Source organism: Mixophyes fleayi, chromosome 3 (assembly GCF_038048845.1).
Source record: "Mixophyes fleayi isolate aMixFle1 chromosome 3, aMixFle1.hap1, whole genome shotgun sequence".
NCBI classification, from domain to species: domain Eukaryota; kingdom Metazoa; phylum Chordata; class Amphibia; order Anura; family Limnodynastidae; genus Mixophyes; species Mixophyes fleayi.
The window spans coordinates 334883853-334909353 of NC_134404.1; the positions used below are offsets into that span (position 1 = coordinate 334883853).

Below are 25501 nucleotides of genomic sequence, written 5' to 3' on the forward strand. Positions count from 1 at the left end.
TGACACTGGGGGGGAAGAGAAGTATTAGAACACGAGGACATGCACTGACACTGGGGGGGAAGAGAAGTATTAGAACACGAGGACATGTACTGACACTGGGGGGGAAGAGAAGTATTAGAACACGAGGACATGTACTGACACTGGGGGGGAAGAGAAGTATTAGAACACAATGACATGTACTGACACTGGGGGAAATAGGTTCAGAGGAAATGTGAGGAAAAACTACTGCACAGAAAGGGTAGTGGATAAGTGGAATATTCTCCCCTTTAGAGGTGGTAGAGGGTAATACAGTAGAGTAATTTACACATGCTTGGGATAGACATAAGGATATTCTTACAAAGAACTAAAGATCAGATAGGGTTTGAGATTACCATAGGTTAAATAATGAGCAGTCTAGATGGGTCAAGTGGTTCTTATCTGCTGTCGATTTCTGTGTGTCTGTTTCTCTTTAACAAAAACAGACCAAAAAAGCAGATAATATTATTTTACAATGAAAGCGATAACACTGCACATGGACTGACTATCGGATTGGGTTTTTTTCTTCTCTTGTCTAGTGTTAAAGAAAATGCAGCTTGATGGTTTTTTTGTCAGTTTTTAACATAGAGTCTGTAGAGACAGATCCCTAAAACACACACAGACCCCGATTCACCTTTGCAGCGTGAACGCAATTTGCATTTTAAAAAAAAAGCATGTAACTTGTAGGCCCCTATTCAAGTACAAGCAGATCTCAGGAAACATTTCCATTTCAATCTGGATATAAATACTCTCTGGCTATACATTACTTACCGTATATAGACAGACAGAACACAGTTCAGGCTGCGCACATGGATAGGTGCAACGTAAAGTACCATCAGAACCCATGAAAAAAAACTATTTTATAAAATAAATTAACAAATCTTAATACTATAATCATTGATAAAAATATATGTGTAAAAATATGGCTTCTCTTTTTTTACATGAAATACATAATTCACAATGTTCGTAATGCGTACCATCCATAAAATGTATTTTTATAGTTTCTCTTGCTTCCATAAACATGTTCTGGCATACATACGTGTAGTCCTCACTGTCAATAGGCCCTTATACCTGGCCTGTAGCTGGAGCAAGGGATACGTGTAAAAAAAACAAGTACTTGAACTCTGAACTTGAATTGGACGGATGTGCCTGCGTTCGACCTCAGCATGACCTTACGGTACATCGCCTACATGCATCCGCCCTGTTCTGTTACCTTTAAATCGTAGACAGTCGGAAGTGCCATTTGCGTTTAGACATGAATTGCCTGCACGTTCGTTCATTGGCGTAAGTCCCGTTCTGGTGCACGCACAGAGCAGTTTCACGCATGACACGGCACACAAAGGCTTAGGCAAACTGAGGGGCGATTACCTAGTGCCTGGAAACCCCCCTCCAAGCCTGGGGCACTGTATAATTGATGTGGCTGGACCCTGCCCCCGCTTCACACGGCTCTGCTCGAAAAGAGAGAGCTGCGTGCACCTAACAGTAGTGCACACAGCATTGCCCATGTATATTATGGGGATAGGAAGAGTTGGAGAGCAGCCAAGCACTGTCTAATATTATAGCCACGCCCCCGTGCATGCTGGTCACACCCACTGGAGGCGTGGTGTGGAAACCCCCCTCTGCAAATCCTGCGTTTGCCCCTGAAAGGGACTTATTGCCAAAGATGAATTAGGCCCATATTATACATTTTCAAAACTTATCACATGCATTTAACATACAAGAACACAGGGAGGGCTAAAAGCTTAAGTAACGCATGAAAAAACGCTGCATACTTAAATAGAACACACAATAAAACACAAAAACGTATAATAAAGGAATCTGAAAAAAAATATGTTAAAAGTCACCCGTGTGCGCAAATAACATGTTACTGTATGTGATCAACATACACAGGACAGTACAGAAATACAGCGTCACAACAACTTTGGCGTATCACAACTTACAAATAAGATCTCAAATTTGAAACGCAAATAATTTGTTTGCAGAGAAAATAAAAACACAGAATAATTCAATAAGCAATAAGCATAAATATGTAGATCCACCATTATTTTAGAACATGCAAAACCCGACCGTCGATCCTGCAGCAAGCTGACTGCTGTCATAAATGAGTCACTTTGTTATATGTTTTGATTATTATGAGTGAGTTTATACATAAATAGCATTATTTACCTCCTCTATACATACAAAATTGAAATAAGCCTAAGAAGGAAACATCCCTATGAAAATGTACACACAGAAATTCATCACATGCTAGAGACATTTCTCACACTTCAATAATTAGCGACTACATAAATCACTGGTTCGTCTTTATAAACTGTTACACGGAAACTCCCAGAGGAAACCACACACACACATCAGATCATGGATTCCTGCTGTCAAACTGAACTCAGTTTCTAAAAGCTGCATGCAAATAAAACTGTAACATGAAGCATCAATAGACATTCCATTTATTCCATGTATGAGCATAATTATAAAAACTGGATACAATGTATCCCTATGTCTTATATTTTCTTATGTCTATGTATATTGTGCAAAAACTGATTATACCATAAAATGAAGCAGAGATGCACTTTTGACACAAACTGTATTTGTTTTTTTACTATATTTTGTGTTTGAGCATTAATGTTGTGCCTTGATTATCCTTATGATCTAAGTTCAACCAAGTAAAACGCAAATCTTCTTATTTTGAATAGTCATATTGCATATTAAGAAAAATAGTTATTAGCTGCAGACGATTGTGAAGAGCAATAGGTGATGCCTTTTACCAGCTAATTCAGCAGAATTTGACTGCAAGCTGTCAAGACCACTTGGGTCTATTCACATCCAACCAGCCCTAGGCTTAGCCAGCTGGGGTTGGTGGCACTATAGCGGGTGAACCGGTAGCAGGGGGCCCCCTCTGCCACGATACCAACCAGCGAGGGGCTTGATTCCCTAGGGAGTTGGGGGTCTGCAAAAAAAAATGCAGGCCCCCCTCCATAGGGGTACCCAACCCCATGCTGAAAAGAAGGACGGACACTGTATTTAGGTGCAAATCAGTAATTAACGCTATTGTTCTAGTACAGGTTAAAGAATAAGTGCAAAATTTGCAGTGCAAATGCTGGTTTGTGACATCACGTACCTACTTTTGCGCAAATGACCCCGCTTTGTGCATAGGTGCAATTTCTTGGGAGAAGTTGGGAGGATCAGGGTCCCTCCTTGCTGAGTGCAGATGAAGGCAAGTGGAAAAATGATATTTAATTTTTACCGACTGGGTGACTTAAATGAGATGACGACTGTGGATGAGGTATTTAGGGGGTCGTTAACCATTCTACAGAGTTGTCCACCCACCAACAAAACTTTTATTTTCCCGGCTGGTCAGAGGTGCTGGAAACACCATCTCACCCATATATATATATATATATATATATATATATATATATATATATATATATATATATATATACATACATATATAATTAGAAATATTTGGTCGAAAATCGAATTGCAAACAATGTAATGAAAATATTTAAATTCACAAAAGGAACACATGTGAGATGTCCCCTCGCTCTATTGAATAATTTTATACATCAGCTAAACCTAATCTGAGAGAATCATAGGATAAAAACATTAACCTGTAACTAAATAAAGGGGGTGGCTTTAATGTAGAAGTAGGTTGGCCTTTAATGTGACATTTATACTACTTTCCCCATTAGCGGGAAGTTGCTGCACACCTTGAAATACCTATGGTAACAATGGGGGCACTTCTGCAAATAATAATGTGGGGGCTCCTGTTTTTGCAGTTTGTAAATGAGCCTTAATGACAATAAAGTTCTGAATCTATGCTATGGCTTAATGCAAATTTGCACCTAAATGCAATGTTAGTAAATATAGTGAAGAAAGACAATGGGGCAGCACTTGTCTAACAAAAACTTATATACACATCAATTCATGTTTTCACTCTCTGGCACCAATCGCCGTCCACTTAAAAAGTTACATCGCCTTTCAGTGCAAAGAGGGGCTGCTCACTTACCCACTGAGAGCTGCACTGGACCAAAACAGAGAGAGACTTGCACCCAAAGGAGAAGAGCCAAGACGGTCTGTTGCTGCTGACCTAGAAATGGGTCTGTTCTCCTTTCTCCTCTCATTCCATAACACATCTTTCAGCGAGCTGAGGCATCCGAGCAAGATCAGAGACCTGCAGGACACAAGAGATGTTTTTTACCAGCTTATCTTCTGCATTCCCCAGCCCAGGAGCCGCATGCACCCTCTCCCCAGCGCAGGCACTGTCATTATATTCCTGCACATGCAATGATATGTATGAGAACTGCAGCTAGTGATGACATGGGAAACTCACTTGTCAATGGCTCTCCAGTCATCTGCTGTGTTGAATAAATAAAGAGAGGTGCATTGCTCCTATCTCATCAGGACGTCTATTTGTCTCATCTCATAGTGTTACAATGTAATGAACTCCTCTCTGCTTCTTCCCATTCACTGATTCGTTGACAGCTCAGGAATACAATATATGAGATCCTCCTCCTCCTCCTCCCTGATCAGACATGCATGGCTCTGCCCCTCTCCTCTGCACGGATACTGCACCCTGATAAGGTCAAGGAGAAGATAAGAGACAGGAGCCTCCCCCCTGCTTGCTGGCACTTTAACACCTCTAGCACTGGAGGGGAGCCTTATGAATTGCTTCTGACCAGCATCAGTAGGGTTAACAGCCCTCCCCCCCACTAAGGCATGCTCTTTACCTGCAGCAGAATCACGCGTGGGGCTCACGGGAGAACTTAGACCCCCTTCCCACTCCCCTCTTACTGGCTTCTCTGGAGCAGCCACAGTCTCTGCCCTGCTTCACCTGACAGGCGCGCCCCCGAGTCTCTCCTCTCTTCTCGGGCACGCGCGAGTATGACGCTCTCCAGGGTCCTGAAGCCAACAGAACTCTGGACACTGAAGACTTGTTCTGCAATTATAATACCTATTATTTAATGATTTATCTGCAAACAAAGCAGGTGAATGCAGGACTTGTTGACTTTATATTATTTATGTGCAAATAATATCATACAGTGTTGATGCTGTCATTGGGATAAAAATGTAATTTTAGAGCCATAAATAGTACATGAATTGCAGAGCATTGTCCTTATATTGATATTATGTTTAAAGTTCCCATTTTTGCCCATTACTATGTGTACACATCGGGGGGGGGGGGGGGGGGTATTCAGTTGACTGCGATATTTATTTTTTTCCCGCCGGGAGTTTTTGTTAACGCAGCATTAAAACTCGTGCAATTCAATTGAAAAAGAGGGAGCGCTACCCCTGTGCGTTAATCATTGTGTTTGCGGGTTTTAGGGGAGTTAAGGGGAGTTTTAACGCGGTCATGTATAACACAAAAAAAAAGGACTGGCATACATTTTCATACATTAGATTGCATTACCCAACCATTCTAGTTTATAATATCTACATTACAGTACTTTCTTTAGCATATATTTGTATTTAACTATTTTTTACTATAGAATCATCTATACCAGGTCAAAACACATTAATACAAACATATTTGTACCAAAAACATACATAAATATATATTTTTTTATTTTTATTTTATTTTTTTTATTTTAAAAATATTTTACATGTTAGGTATTAGTGATAAACATAGTTTATTGTTTTATTCTGATTATTACATGATTTCAAATATTTTTCAGAGGTTTTTAATTTTTATCGCACCCCAAGGAGGTGCGAGATAAAACAGCATATTGGCCTGTTTAATGCGCCTCGTTGAAAAACAATTGAATAGCTTTTAACGCGGCTGCCTCTCGCACACCCTATACTTTCAATAGACCTTCTACTGGAGCGCGAGAGGACCGTTTGTTAAAAAAGAAACGGAGAGTTAAAATGGAATTGAATCATGGGTAAAGTTAACCCACTTGAAATGATAAAAACAGCGTTAAAATGACTTAACACGGTGAAAGAAAATCTTGCGGTCAACTGAATACCCCCCATCGTGCTAAGACTGCGGGAAACACACACTAGACAGCTATATTATACACATATTGAAAGCCCAGAGCAGTTCATTTGGTCAGGTAGATCCTACCATTCTAGTGCATATAGCATCATTAGAGTAATGCTTTTTTTTATTTAAAAAAGAAGAATATGTTGTGGCTGATTCTTTATTGTAATAGTTACAGTTATATTGAAATTTCCTTTGAGAGTTTTCCATTGTATTTGACCTTTTCAGATAGTAATATAAAAACACAAGCCAAATTTGCATATATTCCAAAATTGTGTTCAGCTGCACAATTTTGAAATGAAATATTAATTGTCACGCTCTTGCATTTATACCTTTGCCTGACACAGGGGATTTTGAAAAAAATAAATAATTTAAAGAGCTTCACCCAGAAATAAAATTATAACATAAGACCCCTCCATCCTCTACCTTGCAGTAGAATGGGGGTCATTTCTGGGAACCCGAACATTTAGAGTTACTGAGCCCCTGATCAATGGTCAATACTCTTGCAGGAGGAAAAAGTTGAATTATAAGTACTCCTCTGGCAGAAGATTTAATCACTGATCAGTCACCAGGGGTAGCTCTCAAATGTTTGGGGGTCCCTGACACTAGACTAGAGACCATCATCATCACTACCATTTATTTATATAGCGCTGTACAGAGAACTCACTCACATTAGTCTCTGCCCCATTGGGGCTTAGTCTAAATTCCCTAACACACACACACACACAGACTAGGGTCAATTTGTTAGCAGCCAATTAATCTACCAGTATGATTTTGGAGTGTGGGAGGAAACCGAAGAACAGAACACATGACCAAATTCCCCAATATGGAATGAAGCTACTATTCCGTTGAACACTGCTATGGGGTAGTGGGGGGGGGGGGGGAGTTACAATATATTTTTAATTTTGAGTGGAGCGCTTATTTAATACCATGAATTGTATATAACTGAGATGAGCCATGGTGCTTAATGACCTGCAGTGTATCTAATTACACACAACTGCACCTAACGTACAGGCTCACACATTCACTGGCTGCTTTCACTATTCCTATGCTCTGGCATTTTACAGGTCTCAGGAAAAAAAATTGATTTATTTCTATGTGCATCATCTTTTATTGGTGGGTCACCATAATCCCAGTTTACAGTTGCACGGTGGCTCAGTGGTTAGCACTTCTGCCTTACAGCACTGGGGTCATGGGTTCAATTCCCGACCATGGCCTTATCTGTGAAGAGTTTGTATGTTCTCCCCGTGTTTGCTTGGGTTTCCTCCGGGTGCTCCGGTTTCCTCCCAGACTCCAAAAAGATACTAGTAGGTTAATTGGCTGCTAATAAATTGACCCTAATCTGTTTGTCTGTCTGTGTGTGTGTGTGTGTGTGTGTTAGGAAATTTAGACTGTAATCCCCAATGGGGCAGGGACTGATGTGAATGAGGTCTCTGTACAGCGCTGTGGAATTAGTGGCGCTATATAAATAAATGGTAATAATAATAATATTATGATCCAAAGAGAATACTAGCTCCTTGACTTTTCAAGTAAAGTAGACAAGTGCAGGAACTGTTTTAGGATGACCAGGTCCTGTCCCCTTCCACATATATCGCTGGATACCTGCGTATAGTAGATTGTAAAGTGCTGCAATCTACAGGTTTTATTGACCAGTCTTCAGGACAGTGGCTCTATCTTGTGTGTTTGGTGAGAACATCAAGGTCTTTAGCACTCACCAGCTGTCAACAGTGCAGGATAATAATCTTTCTTTTTAAAGAATCAAGGTTTCCTTATTAGTTGTAACTCTAGTTGAATTCTCATTTATTTAGGCACCGTATAGGTTTTTAGGAGCTTATCAAATTAGAAGTACTGACTGCGTGGAAAGATTTTTTCCTAGGCACATTAGGTTTCCTGTTGGTAACCCTATCAGAGGACCCTATAGTCACACTGTATAAGCCTGAAGATGGCTGATACCATCAGCTACATAGCAAATGTAACTAGAATTCCAACAATCACAAGTTACATATTATTTACAGTAGGTTCTATTATATAAAGCAATTTGTATTCTAAGTTCAGTAGTACTTTAACTGGAAACTGGGTGAACAATGAATAGGGGAGCTGCCTGGAGAAAGCTAGCTGACAGATAGGTCACCTGGGCACTCCAGTGGTTGTTTTTTTTTATGAATGTCCCAATTTTTCCCACACACAAGGGGGTAAATGTATCATACTCCGATTTGTACAAGTCGCCGGAAATCAGCGAGTTGACAGCTAAAATTTAAAGCAGCGCCGCTTTAAATTTTAGCTGTCAACTCGCCGATTTCCGGCGACTTGTACAAATTGGAGTATGATACATTTACCCCCAGGTGTTGTATCCTGTCCACCGGAGAGTATTTATTAATATGTCTAAAGCATCAGTACAAGGTCCTCATCATCAGAGTCTTACAAGGTAGATCCTAGAAACATCACATTGAGGTAAATATCTTAGGGCTGATTGAATTCCATGTGATGTTCCTGCTGGACATCATTGTCATCTTTGGCTGTGGACATCTCATGGGTACTATGCTTCCCCCAACATTACAATTGTCCTGCGGACTTCTACAGAAAATCTGCTTGGCCGAAGGGTGTCTCCATATAGTGTAAGATTGTTGTCACCTGACGGCAGTACAACTAAAATGGTAAACTTAACCAAAAACCAAAAACATCTCTGTCGCTGAATAGACCACATAATATGGATCAATGACTCAGTCAATAACTATAAAGTAGTGGTAAAAATTCCTGCAGCTGAGAAGGACCTGCGGGTCCTGAAAAAAAGACGGCTAATATAGAAAGATTCACAGCACTGGAAACTGTACCATCATCATCATCAGTTATTTATATAGCGCCACTAATTCCACAGCGCTGTACAGAGACCTCACTCACATCAGTCCCTGCCCCATTGGAGCTTACAGTCTAAATTCCCTAACACACACACACACACACACACACACACACACACAGACTGAGAGAGATTAAGGGCAATTTAATAGCAGCCAATTAACCTACCAGTTTGTTTCTGGAGTGTGGGAGGAAACCGGAGCACCCGGAGGAAACCCACGCAAACACAGGGAGAACATACAAACTCCACACAGATGAGGCCATGGTCGGGAATCGAACTCATGACCCCAGTGCTGTGAGGCAGAAGCGCTAATCACTAAGACATCGTGCTGTCCATCACTATCACAGTGATAATATAATGTGGAGTTTATGAAATTATATATGCAAAAATAAACAAGTTTATTAAATATAAACACTACAACAATATAAATAAACAACAAAAATACAAATGAAAAATCATATTAATAATAATATCATATTCGTTTGATCGGGTAGATTTAAGTAAGAGTCTCCTTATTTGTTCTCAGATCTCCTTGATAAATCCTCTCTTAATAATATATTGACGGCACACTGTGTGCATATAATCGATGGGTGTATCCGAAAAAACTTCAATCACCATTTGTACTCTAAACCAATAGCTTGGGACCAATCCGCCAACAATCCTTGAAAACAGCTATCTAAACAAAAGTCAGTGAAAAATAGCAATATCAGTGTGGCTGTATAAATATAACGTGATGAATAATCAGCGTGGAGAGCATAGGTCAATCAGCCGCACATGACAACATCTGGGAGTATATTTACTAAACTGTGGGTTTGAAAAGGTGGAGATGTTGCCTATAGCAACCAATCAGATTATAGCTGTTATTTTGTAGAATGTACTAATTAAATGTTAACTAGAATCAGATTGATTGCTATAGGCAACATCTCCACTTTTTCAAACCCGCAGTTTAGTAAATCTAGCCCCTAGTCTTTTAGCAAATGAATCTTAAATGCATGCAAGCAAATATTCACAGTGAATTGCTGGAATAAAAAGAGAGCGTCTCTCTCATATAATGTAAGTACGGGTACCGTATAGTCGACATCCGGCAAAGATGTTACTCATACCCCGTCTTCTTTCTGTATAGTCCCTCTCTGTTTGCCCGCTGACTCACTCACTCCTCCTACACAAAAAGTTTCAGTCACGCTGAAAAGCCTCTGAAGAAATCACTTACTGTGATGAAACGCGTTAAGAACAAGAATACTCTGGGTTGTTCTTAATCCCTCGTTACATTGTCTACACATTTGATTGTAACAAGAGCGGCTGATCCACGGAAGCAATCATCAGGCTGCTAGGAATATTGTTTTTTCAGCGTGACCAAAACTTTTTATTAACAAGGAGATCTAAGAACAAATATGGAGACTCTTACTTAAATCTACCTGATCAAATGAAGATGATATATTCTCAATATTCAATTTAATTTTTAGGTCAGTGCACTGATCAGTTATTATTATTATTCATGTGATGTCTCATTTTTATTTTTATTTTTGTTGTTTATTTATATTGTTGTAGTGTTTATATTTATAAAACTTATTTATTTTTGCACAATTTCACGAACTCCACATTATATTATCACTATGATAGTGATGGTGCAGTTTACAGTGCTGTGAATCTTTCTAAAATGGTAAACTTACCCGGAAAGACTAAAAGATCTTATATGTATAGTTTGGGGGAGAGAAGGGAACAGGGTGACATGATAGAACCTTTCTAATATATCAAGGGTTATAACAAGGTGCAGGAGGGAAACATTCTACAAAGGAAGAGAAGTATTAGAACACGAGGACATGTACTGACACTGGGGGGGAAGAGAAGTATTAGAACATGAGGACATGTACTGACACTGGGGGGGAAGAGAAGTATTAGAATACGAGGACATGTACTGACACTGGGGGGAAGAGAAGTATTAGAACACGAGGACATGTACTGACACTGGGGGGAAGAGAAGTATTAGAACACGAGGACATGTACTGACACTGGGGGGAAGAGAAGTATTAGAACACGAGGACATGTACTGACACTGGAGGGAAGAGAAGTATTAGAACACGAGGACATGTACTGACACTGGGGGGAAGAGAAGTAAAAGAACACGAGGACATGCACTGACACTGGGGGGAAGAGAAGTATTAGAACACGAGGACATGCACTGACACTGGGGTGAAGAGAAGTATTAGAACACGAGGACATGTACTGACACTGGAGGAAAGAGAAGTATTAGAACACGAGGACATGCACTGACACTGGGGGGAAGAGAAGTATTAGAACACGAGGACATGTACTGACACTGGAGGGAAGAGAAGTATTAGAACACGAGGACATGCACTGACACTGGGGGGAAGAGAAGTATTAGAACACGAGGACATGCACTGACACTGGAGGGAAGAGAAGTATTAGAACACGAGGACATGCACTGACACTGGGGGGAAGAGAAGTGTTAGAACACGAGGACATGCACTGACACTGGGGGGAAGAGAAGTATTAGAACACGAGGACATGCACTGACAGTGGGGGGAGGAGAAGTATTAGAACACGAGGACATGCACTGACACTGGAGGGAAAAGAAGTATTAGAACACGAGGACATGCACTGACACTGGAGGGAAGAGAAGTATTAGAACACGAGGACATGCACTGACACTGGGGGGAAGAGAAGTATTAGAACACGAGGACATGCACTGACACTGGGGGGAAGAGAAGTATTAGAACAGGAGGACATGCACTGACACTGGAGGGAAGAGAAGTATTAGAACACGAGGACATGCACTGACACTGGGGGGAAGAGAAGTATTAGAACACGAGGACATGTACTGACACTGGGGGGGAAGAGAAGTATTAGAACACGAGGACATGTACTGACACTGGAGGGAAGAGAAGTATTAGAACACGAGGACATGTACTGACACTGGGGGGAAGAGAAGTATTAGAACACGAGGACATGTACTGACACTGGGGGGAAGAGAAGTATTAGAACACGAGGACATGCACTGACACTGGGGGGAAGAGAAGTATTAGAACAGGAGGACATGCACTGACACTGGAGGGAAGAGAAGTATTAGAACACGAGGACATGTACTGACACTGGGGGGAAGAGAAGTATTAGAACACGAGGACATGTACTGACACTGGGGGGAAGAGAAGTATTAGAACACAAGGACATGTACTGACACTGGGAGGGAAGAGAAGTATTAGAACACGAGGACATGTACTGACACTGGAGGGAAGAGAAGTATTAGAACACGAGGACATGTACTGACACTGGGGGGAAGAGAAGTATTAGAACACGAGGACATGCACTGACACTGGGGGGAAGAGAAGTATTAGAACACGAGGACATGTACTGACACTGGGGGGAAGAGAAGTATTAGAACACGAGGACATGTACTGACACTGGGGGGAAGAGAAGTATTAGAACAGGAGGACATGTACTGACACTGGGGGGAAGTAGATTCAGAGGAAATGTGAGGAAAATCTACTTCACAGAAAGGGTAGTGGATAAGTGGAATAGCCTCCCATCAGAGGTGGTAGAGGCTAATACAGTAGAGCAATTTAAACATGCTTGGGAGAAGCATAAGGATATCCTTACAAAGAACTAAGGATCAAATAGAGTTTGAGGTTACCATAGGTTAATAAATGGGCAGACTAGATGGGCCAAGTGATTCTTATCTGCCGCCAAATTCTATGTTTCTATCTCACAAGCCAGCTCTTGCTAGGACCTGGGAGGTGCATCTGATTTGAACTGTATTTTAATGGTGTTTGAAGCATATAGGTCAGTATAGGACCTACATGCCATGAGGTATGCAGGTGGCCCAGTGACTCAACCCAAGGTAGCCCACCATGTGACCGGCCCGGGGGGGGGGCATTGTTGAATTGAAAAAAAAAGGCTGGAAGGGGGTGAATTACAGGGGTGGTAGACAACGAATTAAAGGGGAGGGGGTGAGTGGGAACATTAAATATAAATTATATATATAATATATACTTTTATTACAAGTATCTCTGTATACACTTATTTTATCCAGAACCTCATAATATCAAGCAGAATATATCACTGTTCCATTGAGCACTCGAGAGGGAATTATTGATACATTTTTTTTCAGAGCAGCTTCAAAGGGATTTTACACCTTTTCATGGCTTTTGTTTTATTAACTTGAACTTGGCCCCTTACAGCTTTTACTAAATACTCTGGGCTTTATGTATTAGTGTACACAGAGCCACAGTGCTCCGTTTTTGCACCATAGGTAATATATAGTTATTACATTCAATGCAGCTCTGAAAAAATTGGAGCGGAGCTGACCTCCGCCACTTCGGAGGCGACGGAGCGTTTATGCCCCACGGTAATGGTCTCATAGCCATGTGTGTGCGCCCTCAATCTGCTCCTACTCCTCCTCCGGTGCGTACTCTGGAGGAAGGCTGCGCAAAGCAAATGAGAGGAGAATGAGATACACAGACCCTATTGGGTATTTCTCTCGTCTGTGTTTTTCAGCCAAGTATTTATATAATCATTGGTGGAAATCCCCTTTAAAAGGATAGGAAACTCCCAACCCCATCATAACATCTACTGCAATGTGATTGTGAGACTTGACAGCAGTGGGAATGTGAACCACACATATTGGCCGGGATCATCCTCTTCAGTCAGGTTCGCCCCATTGCAGCTGAGACCACCGGCTGCATCGCAATTAATATTGCAAGGCCCCTGTGGGTTTTCTACAGCTTAAAACAGAAATGATTAATAAGAAAAAAAATATATCAATAGACGCTCTTGTAAAATGTTTATAAAATAAAAGTTTATTAACTTAATTCTTCAAATAAATGAATAACTGTAACTAATGGAAAACAGCATATTCAGCTTAACTCCTACATCGGGATATTACTATTTTATTTTCATCTGTTTTATAATAGGTGGGAAGGTTCCTTTGTTACTGTTTGTGACTCTTTCTGCTTATTCTTCTAATAATGTTTTCTCATTAATCCATATTAATAAATGATCATCTAAAATTAATGAGATTGTATTACTGGTTGTGAGAACATTAAGTGCCGCACAGCTGATGTGTGATATTCCCACTGCGAAGAACAGCTAATAGCTAAAAGTGGACACTGGTATATTAATGTAGTGGCGCCTGCCTGAATAAATATTTTATGATTTAATCACTCTCCCGCAAAATGAGGTAACTATGTTAAAGCATTAAATGTAATACTTTATGGCGACATTATGACTGTCGACTTTACAACCTTTCTCAATGCCGACATTTTACGCCTGTTGAATTAATGAACATGTCGACATTCATAATGTCAACATTTTAACTGGGACGACAGTCTGACTGTCAACATTATGGTATCAACATTCTGAATTTCAACATTTTCATTACCCAACCTATTCTGGAAACACTCACCATTAGCCATTGTCTAAGCGATTTAACCACCATTGTGTCACAACTCTGCCTATTCTTTGTATGTAGCAGCAGTACCTCAAATCCACCAGAGGTGCTGCTGTTCTGCTCCTGAACTTTTCACCATGTCTGTAGGAGTTAATCCCCTTGCCTGATTAGAACTGCACCTGTCCCACAGCTTGAAATACCTGCCTCAAGCTGTGTTCTGTGCAGTTCATCTTTAATCCCTGGCTGCTGCTGGTTCTTTCCTGTGCCAGTGTTTCTGCTTCTACTGTTGATCTCCCGTTGTGACCCTTGTTGTGATTCCTGGACCCTGCGTGTTTGCCTGTATCTGTGACCTCGGCTTGATTACTGGACTATGCTATTTCGCTTGTGAACCCGACCTCTGCCCGGCTATTGGATTCTACTTAACCTGATCTCTGCTTGATCACTGGACTCTTCCCTGGACAGCCTCGTGCCTCCTGGACTGGGGTAACTCATAATACTTGTCCCTGCTATTTAACTGTATCAGTCATTACTTGGAACCTGTTGCTCTGTGGACTTTTTCTGCCATTAATCCCACCTGTTCATATCTGTGGATTTAAGTTATACCTGTTTATACTGCAACCTGGAAATCTGCATATCCCACATACTGAATCCTTGTTTATGTATATTGCCTGAATAAAGACATTTGCTTTATTATACTTCTGTTACTGCTTCCTGAGTTCGCTAGGAATCATAACACATTGTAAATATGCTGCTCATTCCCCTACTGACACACTGCTAAGTGATTATTTCAGGCAGCCGTGACAATGTCATTCATCCATCCCAACTTTCGTTTATTGTGTTTTTAATGCTATGAATGTCTGAGAGAAATAAGATTAATAAAAATTAAGTAAACCATGGTTAATAAATAATTGATTGGAAAGATATTTGTGACAAGATGGACCGCCTATGACACCCTGTCCGTTGTGTTGCTGGGGCCCGGCTGGGCTTGCCTTGCCACTGTCCCCTTTTCTTTATGCCCAGGCAGTTCTTGATTGGAAATGGCCTACTACTCTGAAAGCCATTCAGAAATTTTTAGGATTCGCTAACTACTACAGGCGATTCATCCGTTCAGTTTTGGTGGCTGCCATTACAGCCCTTACCCGCAAAGGGGCCAATACTACTAATTGGTCTCCCTCAGCTTTGGCTCCCTTCAAGGCTCAAGAATGCATTTATTTCTGCGCCGGTTCTCCAACATCCGAATCCAGAACTGCAGTTTATAATCGAAGTAGACACTTCTGATGTTGGGGCTGGTGCAATCGTTTCGCAAAAAGATCCCTACGACCCCAGACTGCACTCCTGCAGATTTTTCTCCTGAAAATTCTCTTCTGCAGAAATCCACTACGATGTTGGTAATCAGGAGTTATTGGCAGTTAAGTGGGCGTTTGAGGAATGGAGGCACTGGCTTGAGGGAGCAACCTATGTAATTACAGTATACACAGACCACAAGAATCTTATATATATTCAGTCTGCCAAAACCTTAAATTCCAGACAAGCCCGATGGGTCCTCTTCTTCACCCATTCTAAATTTATTATTACGTTCCGATCAGGGTCCAAAAACACCAAAGCAGATGCCTTGTCTCGCAGCTTCATTTGGTTGTTGTGGTTCAGGCAAAACACTTGAATTACCTCCTGATCTGACAAAGAAATCCTTAAACAACCTTGGTCAAAACTGTCTCACTTTGCGGAATCACTACAGAACACGCTGTTCCTTATCCCTCCTTCTAACCATTCTCTCCTCCATATGTTGCAGAGCAAACAATCCAAACACCCCAACCATTTTACCAATTATCGCCATTTTTAAACTCCGACAGTAGCCATTTATTTTCCATTTTCTAGGTAACATACTGAAATGACATGTGTTTCGATCGGAACCATGTCTAAAGTTTCTGCATTTTTACTGATGGTATGATATTCAGTTTTGCAAATTTAAAGCGCCAAAAACAACGCAGTTTGGGAATACCTCACTTTTAGTAATTTTCTGCTCTGCAATATACCCCATCTACATCACAGAGCAGAGGTAATAGACAACGTTGTTGTCACAGATCTATTTGTAGCATCTTCCCGGATACAAAGGATGATGCTCAAACTACAACGGTATCATTTAGATGTGGAGTATAAACGTGGTAAAAACTTCATGTAGCGGATGCATTGTCACCTGTCTACATACCGCAGTATGAGAACACAGACATTGATGCTGAATATGATATCATGGAAGTTCAGGTACTGTCCTCCCACCGACTGGAAGAACTCCAACAGGAAACCTTGAAAGATGACCTGTGCCAATGTCTATCTCAAGTGGTAATATCAATGTCAATTCTAGTTATCATTTATTTAGTACATTCTACAAAATGACAGCTAGAATCTGATTGGTTGCCATAGGCAACATCTCCACTTTTTCAAACCCGCAGTTTAGTAAATATACCCCTTAGTGTTACTGGACTCATATTCAGGGTGGTATGAAATTGACTACCTGCTTAACCTCACCAATTCTACTGTTATTTTCAAACTCAAGAGACATGTGTGTTCATGACTGATAATGCCAAACAGTCGTGAATTTAAACACTTTACCAAAATATGGGAGATTGGTCATGTCACAAGTAGCCCACTGTGCCCTCATCCTTTGTATCTGGGAACATGCTTTGTGCAAAGGTTTGTGCAGTATACTAATTAAGGGTTGGTGGTCATTTTCAACGATAACTGGGTGTCAATAGACAAAGTCAAGAAATTTCTCTGGTGTTGGCATCTGTTGTTTTGCTGCAGTTTTTGTTTGGTCTGGTTTTCGGTTACGAGGTGGCCCACATAAGGTACTTCAGACAATCTGAAGCGGTCATTATCAGGGTTGAGCGTCAAGTTTATTTTGTGTACTCTCATTATAATGCAGTGTAAGTGTTCATGATGCTCCTGCATGGGATGTCCCCATATCAGGATGTCATCAATGATTATTTCACAATGGTAGCCCACACATAGTTATTCCATGCACCGTTAAAAGACCTCACTACCTGTGAAAAAGCCACAGGGCATTCTCAAAAAGTCATAGATGGCTGCTGGTGTCATGAATGTGGTGAGCTTGGTTGACTCTTTGTCTAGTGGTATCTGCCATAACCAGAACTTTGCATTGAGTGTACTAAAGAACTTTGATTTAGGCATTTCAGCAATGATCTATTGTCCTTAATGGTCTCAAAACTGCCCTGTTAATATGTACCGGGTGTCACGAAAGTAGCTGCTTGCTAGTAGTTAGCGCAACTGGACAAAGAGATGCAGAGTCTAACATGTCCCCGATGTTCACCAGGGAACCCATCGAGGAGGTATGGGCTTCTCTATATGGGAAGTGTAGGTCATGGTTGTGAGAGTCAGTCAATGGCGAAGCAGTTAGTTGAATAAAGAGGTGAGACAGTCCGAGGTCAAGTGTAGTACCAAATCAAGGTCAGAGGAAGCCAAAGGTCAAAGCCAGACGAACACTGCAGACAAATCAGGATCCAGGAGAATAGTCAAATGCCAAGCCGAAGTCACAAGCTGAAGTTTGGGAACAGGGAGCTAGGAACAGATAAGTGGAATGATGGAGCTAGGCAGACCTAATATTCTGGCACCCTAATGATGCCAAAGTTTTCCTAAATAGGTTGGCTAATTAGAGCCTCGGTGGTCAGTGACGCTACTGACCGCCGCCACAGGGAATGGAGTCACGTCCTGTTACCTAGGCACGGGGGCGCATGCGCAGAAACACAGCCGGGGGAAGTCGGGTCACTGTGCAGTGGGGAAGACACAGGGATGACACCTGATACCAGGTCAATACAAATACGCACACTCCCATTTATTGTAACCATGGATGACACCCATTAATAACTCCTAACTTGGCAATGAAATCCAGCTCTGTTTAGACCTTATCTTTCATGTCTACTGGGACACATCTGAGCTCACAAACCATGGGACTATCAGAGTCATCTAATCGCCTTTGATTAGTGACAGGTAGCCTTCCAATGGTGTTGCAGTCAAATAGGTCTGCAAACTCTCTCATTTCAGTACTGTCCTTTTTTATGACATGTAACTCTGCTCCTAATTGGATAAACCAGTTTTACGCTGTCTGGATGGTCACACGTTCTTAAATTCCTGGACACTCCTTTCTGAATGTTCCCGCAGCATGCAGATATTCATGGCTGTCTCGAATGTCAGATTTTTGTCGCTGATGAATTAGTTGCTGATGGCACCAAATTTATATATCTTTGAAATAAGTTTTAGTGATGAGACATGAGATTGAATGGTTTCATCATGCTTTTGGACTAGTGTATTAAACAAAGGCCTGTGCATAATTAAATTTTTCACAGTGAGACCAATCTCATCAATTTTTTTTAAGTACTGTGTCTGGATCTTCCTTATCCTACAGTTCTTCATAAACAAATATGTCAGCTTTGTTGATAGCACTTGCCCCAGCAAGGCTTAATAATGTGTATGCTTGTACCTTTTTTTGATTTGTCAAACAGTCCAGCAATGCAGTACACCTGCCACACTTTCTTGAATTTAAGCGAGTTATTCTCATTACAATAAATTTTCATCAAAAACATGTGAATCGATACATCGGAGACCCTGAGCCATGTCTTTCAATTGTCTGACACCAAGTACATTGGTGTACAGTGCGGGAAACTGAGTAGAAAGTGAAAAGCTTTATTCTGCACCATCTATAACAGGGGTTGGTAACCTTTTTCTATCGGTGTGCCGGCTAAAATCCAGGCAAGCCCAGGTGTGCCAGTTGCGTGCTTGTGTATTTATCTATCTATATATCTATCTATATACGTTTAATTATGTCTTACTTTATGATGCTAATATTGTAATATTAATAGTAATGGGCCCAACAAATAAACCTGTAACCTTCCAAAACAGCAATGCAGAGGACTCTCCTGTGAGGTGCATGCACATTGAGTGCATGCTAAGGACCGACCCTGCTCTGTATAGGCCCACCCGCTCTGCTCTATTGGGCCCGAGAGTACAAGAACGTCATCACTGGGCCCTTACCCAATTTTTGCTGCCCTATCCCCGTCACAAGTTCAGAAAACGCAAAACAGCAACAGCAGAAGGGCTTCTAGTAGCTACAGGCAGGGTTCACATGAGCCCTGCAGCAGCAAAGGTTGTAAGAGACGGGGTGGTGGTGCTTTGTCTGCTACGTTCTGTCTCCAGAGGTGCGGATCGCAGAGCGGCAACGCCAGGGCCCCTTCTGATAGCAACTTCATGAGTCTAATGAACCTAGGAGACGTGTGGCATCCTGGCAGTCCCAGGAAGCAAACTGCTGCCTTATAGCTGTACACCGCTGCGGAATTAGTGGCGCTATATATATATATACATATATATATATATATATATAAATAGATGATGATGATGATGATGATAGCCGCCCCCATCCCCCTCCTCCGGCCCTGTCAGTGCACTGACAGCGACATCCCCACCTCCTGTAATGCTATGTTAGATCCTTAATCCAGGCCTCAAATCCCCCGAACATTTCAGGATATCCAGGCTTGTGCACAAGTGGTTAAATCAAAATAATTGAGGCACTAATAAAATCACGTGTATTCAAGCACAAATATTCTTAAAACCTGGACTGTTGAGAGGTCCATTCATCCGAGCGTCACCAGCTTGTCGGCCCTGTAGAGGCGGCCACTAGCTGTACCGACCCGGTGATTCTCTTGGTTTCAGAAGATAATCTACATTTTATTCTATTAAAAACATAATGCTATCTATAATATAATGCTATAACTACGTTAAGTAACTGCTCATGTTTAGTGTTTCTCTAAGTAAATGATTTACTTATCAAGCCAACGTCAACTGCCTCCGCTTACATTCCACTTAACATTATACATATCGGGTGGTAACCACAATTTTACAATCATCTAAGTGCATTAGAAGATGCACAGATACAGTGACAGACAGGGAAACATTACTTTAAATAGCTCCACTCCCTGACTGTTTCCGCAGTTGTAAGACATCGCAATCTTTCTGACACACACACAGTATATCTGTGTAGAGTGCACAGCGTTATTAGAAACTCTAGAGATTGGTCGTTTCATCGCACCCGGACCACTTCCAGCCCATGCATGCAGAGGCAAAATATACTATTTTTGTTTGAAGTCTATTTATATATTTATAGTATCGTATGCACCAGCTACAGGTCTGGTGTGAGTGCCAATTACTAGTGCTGACGGCTGTGTATACAGCTAGAACATGTGTTTGCATTCAAGAGCAACTGTAAATATGTATTTTATGTACATTAGACATTCATAACATCCTAATTAATGTAATTCATGGGAAAGAAAACACCTTGTTTTAATTTGTCACTAATGACTATATCATTAACAGGTGACATTAATTAAATAGGTTTTTTTTTCTTTTCTGTGCGTTCTTTTGTGACTTTATATTCCACATATGTATTGGATGTATCCTGCAGTGTATTGTCTGTTAGAGCAGACCTAGGGGTATATTTACTAAACTGCGGGTTTGCAAAAAGTGGAGATGTTGCCTATAGCAACCAATAAGATTATAGCTGTCATTTTGCAGAATGCACTAAATAAATGACAGCTGTAATCTGATTGGTTGCTATAGGCAACATCTCCACTTTTTCAAACCAGCAGTTTAGTAAATATACCCCCTAGCATTCATCACCACACATATCTTCACATCCGCTCCTTATTGAATACGGACGTGCATGTACCTGATGCATGTGTATTTTTAGAAAAAAAATGCTCTTGGTAATGACTCAGGCCCAATATGAACTCTATTCGGTTATATCACCCATCTGCCAATCCATCAGAGAGTTATACTTATGCAATCAAGAAAGACCAAGGACTCACTGACAAGAAGAATGAATAAAGAAAAAGGATGTCTTTCATTCAAACGTGTGGACTACCTACAGTCCCATAAATCTCAGGAGATACAGAAATAACAGCATTCCATTAAAGGTCTATTATCCAAGGCTAGAACTAGACAATGATTTTATACAGGATAAAATCTAGAAAGCGTTAGGGAAAAGATTTATGAGATTTACTCCTAAAAATCTATTTCTGCAAATTTAAAAAAAATAAGATTAGCTGAAGATTTAAGAAACAGTAAAGGACTGGTTTGACATGTTTAGACCGTCTGTCTAAACATGTCAAATCACAACACGGCGCATCCAGAATGCAAAATGAATGGGAGAGGATGCAAATTTTTCCAGAGAAATAAATCAATTAGAGCCAGCGTCAGACTGGCCTACCGGAAAAATCACCCCCTTTTTAAAAGTGGGCGGAGCTGCACCTGGGGACCTGTTGTCCCCACTAGGGAGCCCGCTGTCCTCCCCCGCATCCCCGTTGCTTCAAATGTGATTACAGCTGCGATCGCATTTGGAAGATGACAGGCTGTCATCTTCCAAATGCGTTCGCAGCTGCGATCATGTGAGCCGCCCCCTCCCCTCCCCGTCAGCTGATTGCCTAATGGGTGCCTGAGAGGCTGTGTGTGTGTGTGTGTGTGTGTGTCATATATATATATATATATATATATATATATATATATATATATATATATATATATATATATATATATATATATATATATATATATATATATATATATATAGTATATATAGTATGAATTGGGTGGCACTATTGCAGGTATAATATGAAGTGGGGACACAATAGTGTGGCATTTGTGAATTTTTGGTACTACTGTGTGCATAACATGGCACTACTGTGAGGGATAACATTGTTTGGGGGCACTACTGTGTGGCATAATATTGTTTGGGGGCACTACTGTGTGGCATAATATTGTTTGGGGGCCCTACTGTGTGGCACAATATTGTTTGGGGGCAATACTGTGTGGCATAATATTGTTTGGGGGCACTACTGTGTGGCATAGGGGGACTGACTATACTAAACTATAGGTGGGCTGCCGTTCTACTCTAAACTATAGTGAGGGGGGCTGCCTTTGCTAAACTATAGTGATGGGGGGGACTGCCTTTGCTAAACTATAGTGATGGGGGGGACTGCCTATGCTAAACTATAGTGATGGGGGGGACTGCCTATGCTAAACTATAGTGATGGGGGGACTGCCTATGCTAAACTATAGTGATGGGGGGGACTGCCTATGCTAAACTATAGTGATGGAGGGACTGCCTATGCTAAACTATAGGGAGGGGAGCTGCACAGAGAACACTATAGGGAGGGGGTGATGATCCTTTATTTTGATGTTGAGGTGTTTTGGGTCTATAATTGAATGGGGCTGAGTGTGGGGAGCAGGGCTATCTATTAAATGTGAATATTATTTAATGCTGGGAATGGTTGTGGGAAATGGATGTATTAAATGTAAATGCTATTAATTTACTGCTGGGGCTGTTTGGAGGGAGGGTATCAGGTTTATTTATTAAATGGGAATACTATTAATGTAATGTTGGGTGTGGAGGAAGGCCTAAGTATTAATTGTGGGCCCTATTTATTTAATGCCGAGGCTGGTTAGAATTTTCTAAATGTACCCATTAATTTTTCCAAATGGGGCCCTCAACATTCCAGGATACAGACAAGCCACAACTAAAAAAACCAGCAGCCACAGGTGATAAAAGTGACAACAACAGGTAGGACAGTCTGTCAAATATTCTGAGTCTAATGCAGGCTTGGCTAACCTGTGGCACTCCAGGTGTTGTGAAACTACAAGTCCCAGCATACCCTTACAGCAATAAGCTGCTATATATTGGCAGAGCATGCTGGGGCTTGTACTTTCACAACACCTGGATTGCCACAGGTTAGCCAAGCCTGGTCTAGTGGGACAATCCCGATTTTTGGTGACTGCTCTGCCAATCTAAGGGGCAGGTCAACACTGTGTACTCTTTATACACACTACATTATTTATATACTACACTATGGTGCCAGCTGTCCTTCGTGGACTGACCACTCCCCCTCTAGTGTCTGGTCACGTCTCTATGATGGCTGGCCACACCCCCTCTGGTGGGCCCCTAGCGTTGCATTCCCCGGTGGGCCCTTCATGTCCCAGTCCGACACTGATTAGAGATAAGAGGATCTATACACTAAAATCTGAATCTCGAATATTGGTTTTCAACTGAATTAATTCATACATTACATTTCACAGCCTAAGACATCTTCCACCTAAACCGTCCCTTTGTGTTGATGGCTAAAAAGGCATTCATTTTTAGGTGTGATTTAAACTTAAAATAATAACCTTCCGTGTATGAAGGAGAGTAGCAAAAAAATAAATTCTAAAATATGCCAAACAAATCATACAATATATACACGAGAAATGGCAAAAGCACCGGCTTTAGAGATGAGCCCTTAATCAGCCAATCAGAAGCGGTTAGCTAGAGATGGCGACAGTATGTCTGTGCACCAGCTCTCGGGGAGCCGCAAGTTATACAGCTACTGACTGGCGTATGTATATATGCGTCTCCGCATGGGTCTGCCTCAGTTTGCAATTACGCGAATGCGCTAGACCTGCTAAGCAGACGGGGTGTACGCCCAACTCGCCAACAACCCCTTTAGTTGCTTTGCTCTTAACTGTAAATGAGAACCTTAAAATTGTCTGCTGTGTTATCCACTGCGGCCACATTCACTGGCATTTCCAGTTAGCAAAATAATGAAACTGTTAGTTTTAAACCACAAATGTTGATTTCTATACTTTAAATGACCAATGTATTCATTCTATATACAAATGTGCATTTCTGTCTATGATTACAGTATCAGATCTATATTCGCTCTGTACTCCATCGTTTCTGCTATTCGCTATCAGCTGATCGGAATTTCATCATCATCATCATCATCATTTATTTATATAGCGCCACTAATTCCGCAGCGCTGTACAGAGAACTCATTTACATCAGTCCCTGCCCCATTGGAGCTTGCAGTCTAAATTCCCTAATATAGACACACAATCACACACAGTCAGACAGAGAGGGTGACAAACAGACAGAGAGGGAGACAGACAGACAGGGAGAGACTAGGGTCAATTTTGATATAAGCCAATTAACCTACTAGTATGTTTTTGGAGTGTGGGAGGAAACCGGAGCACCCGGAGGAAACCCACGCAAACACAGGGAGAACATACAAACTCCACACAGATAAGGCCATGGTCGGGAATCGAACTCATGACCCCAGTGCTGTGAGGCAGAAGTGCTAACCACTAAGCCACCGTGCTGCCCATAATTTAGCCCTTCTGTCCTTCAAACTGCCGCAGTATATTATTTATATTGCCTGTATCACTTACACTGCACATATAACACACCATTGCTCACTTCAATCCATTACCAGGCTGCTGTATCCGTTTTTTAACTACGTTTTAACACTTTACGATTACATAACACCCACTCGTCTATGATTCTTTGTGGAATGGTGTGCTAATTTCACACTTCAATGGCAATAGCTTAGTGCATTAATGGTATATATGTTTTTTCCTGGTACTATACAGAATTATTTGTTGTCAGTGTGCTGCAGTTTATAGAGCAAGTCGTTGCTTATTTGCTCACAGTAATCACAACGTAAAAATGTTTTTCAAGACATGTATAATAGATACTGGATAAGGATTCCTTTCCGTATATATTAATTATTTATATTTTAGCAAGTCAGCCGTCATTTCACACTTGTCAAAAATGTTAAAATACTTTCCAGGGTCAAGTTGCTTCTGCATCTAACTGCATCATAGGAGGTTCAGTCCGGGCAGAGATCGGTACACTATAAATAATATAAATATAATATAAAAATAGGAGGAATTGGACTGTGCAGTTGATCGGTATTGAAAACTGGGGACATTTGCCAGAAATTAGGGACTGTTGGCAACTATATGCTATTTATATATGAAAAGCACTGAGGCTGGCTGTTTAAACAGATGGTTCAAAAATTATAATAAACATCCAATGGAGAATGTACATTTGTCAGAGTGAGCAAAGGGTGACATGTATTTAGATTGTTGTGTTGTGATAAATAATATTAAAATAGGATTACCACCTGTGTGGATGTCGCCCGGTTAGTCTGTTTTTTGGGTATTCTGTCTGATTTACAATTACAAGGACCTGCCAAGGTTTCACTAGTCCTAGGAAGTGGAAATTTTGGGTCAGACTCATGTTTGGACGTAAATCCGTTTGCATTACATTCTAGTCCTGGGTTTCTCATAAGTACACTTGGTTTCAGATGTATCATTTCCATTCACTCCAGGGCAGGTGTAAGTGCCGACGAATAGTGATGACCGGTATGGCATAGTC

General features: G+C 41.1%; 1 protein-coding gene across 5 annotated transcripts in view; it reads right to left on the reverse strand.

Annotated features, from left to right (window-relative positions):
• Positions 1-4866, reverse strand: part of SUSD4 (sushi domain containing 4) — a 192383-nt gene extending 187517 nt beyond the window's left edge. For 2 of the 5 annotated variants that reach the window (XM_075204311.1, XM_075204307.1), the window contains exons 1-2: positions 4346-4728; positions 4022-4186 (exon numbers count right to left, since the gene is read on the reverse strand). In XM_075204311.1, the coding sequence (XP_075060412.1) occupies positions 4022-4148 (127 nt within the window). In that variant the 5' untranslated portion in view covers positions 4149-4186; positions 4346-4728. The other 3 variants (XM_075204308.1, XM_075204309.1, XM_075204310.1) reach the window with 3 other exon arrangements.
• Between the last annotated feature and the right edge of the window lie 20635 nt (positions 4867-25501).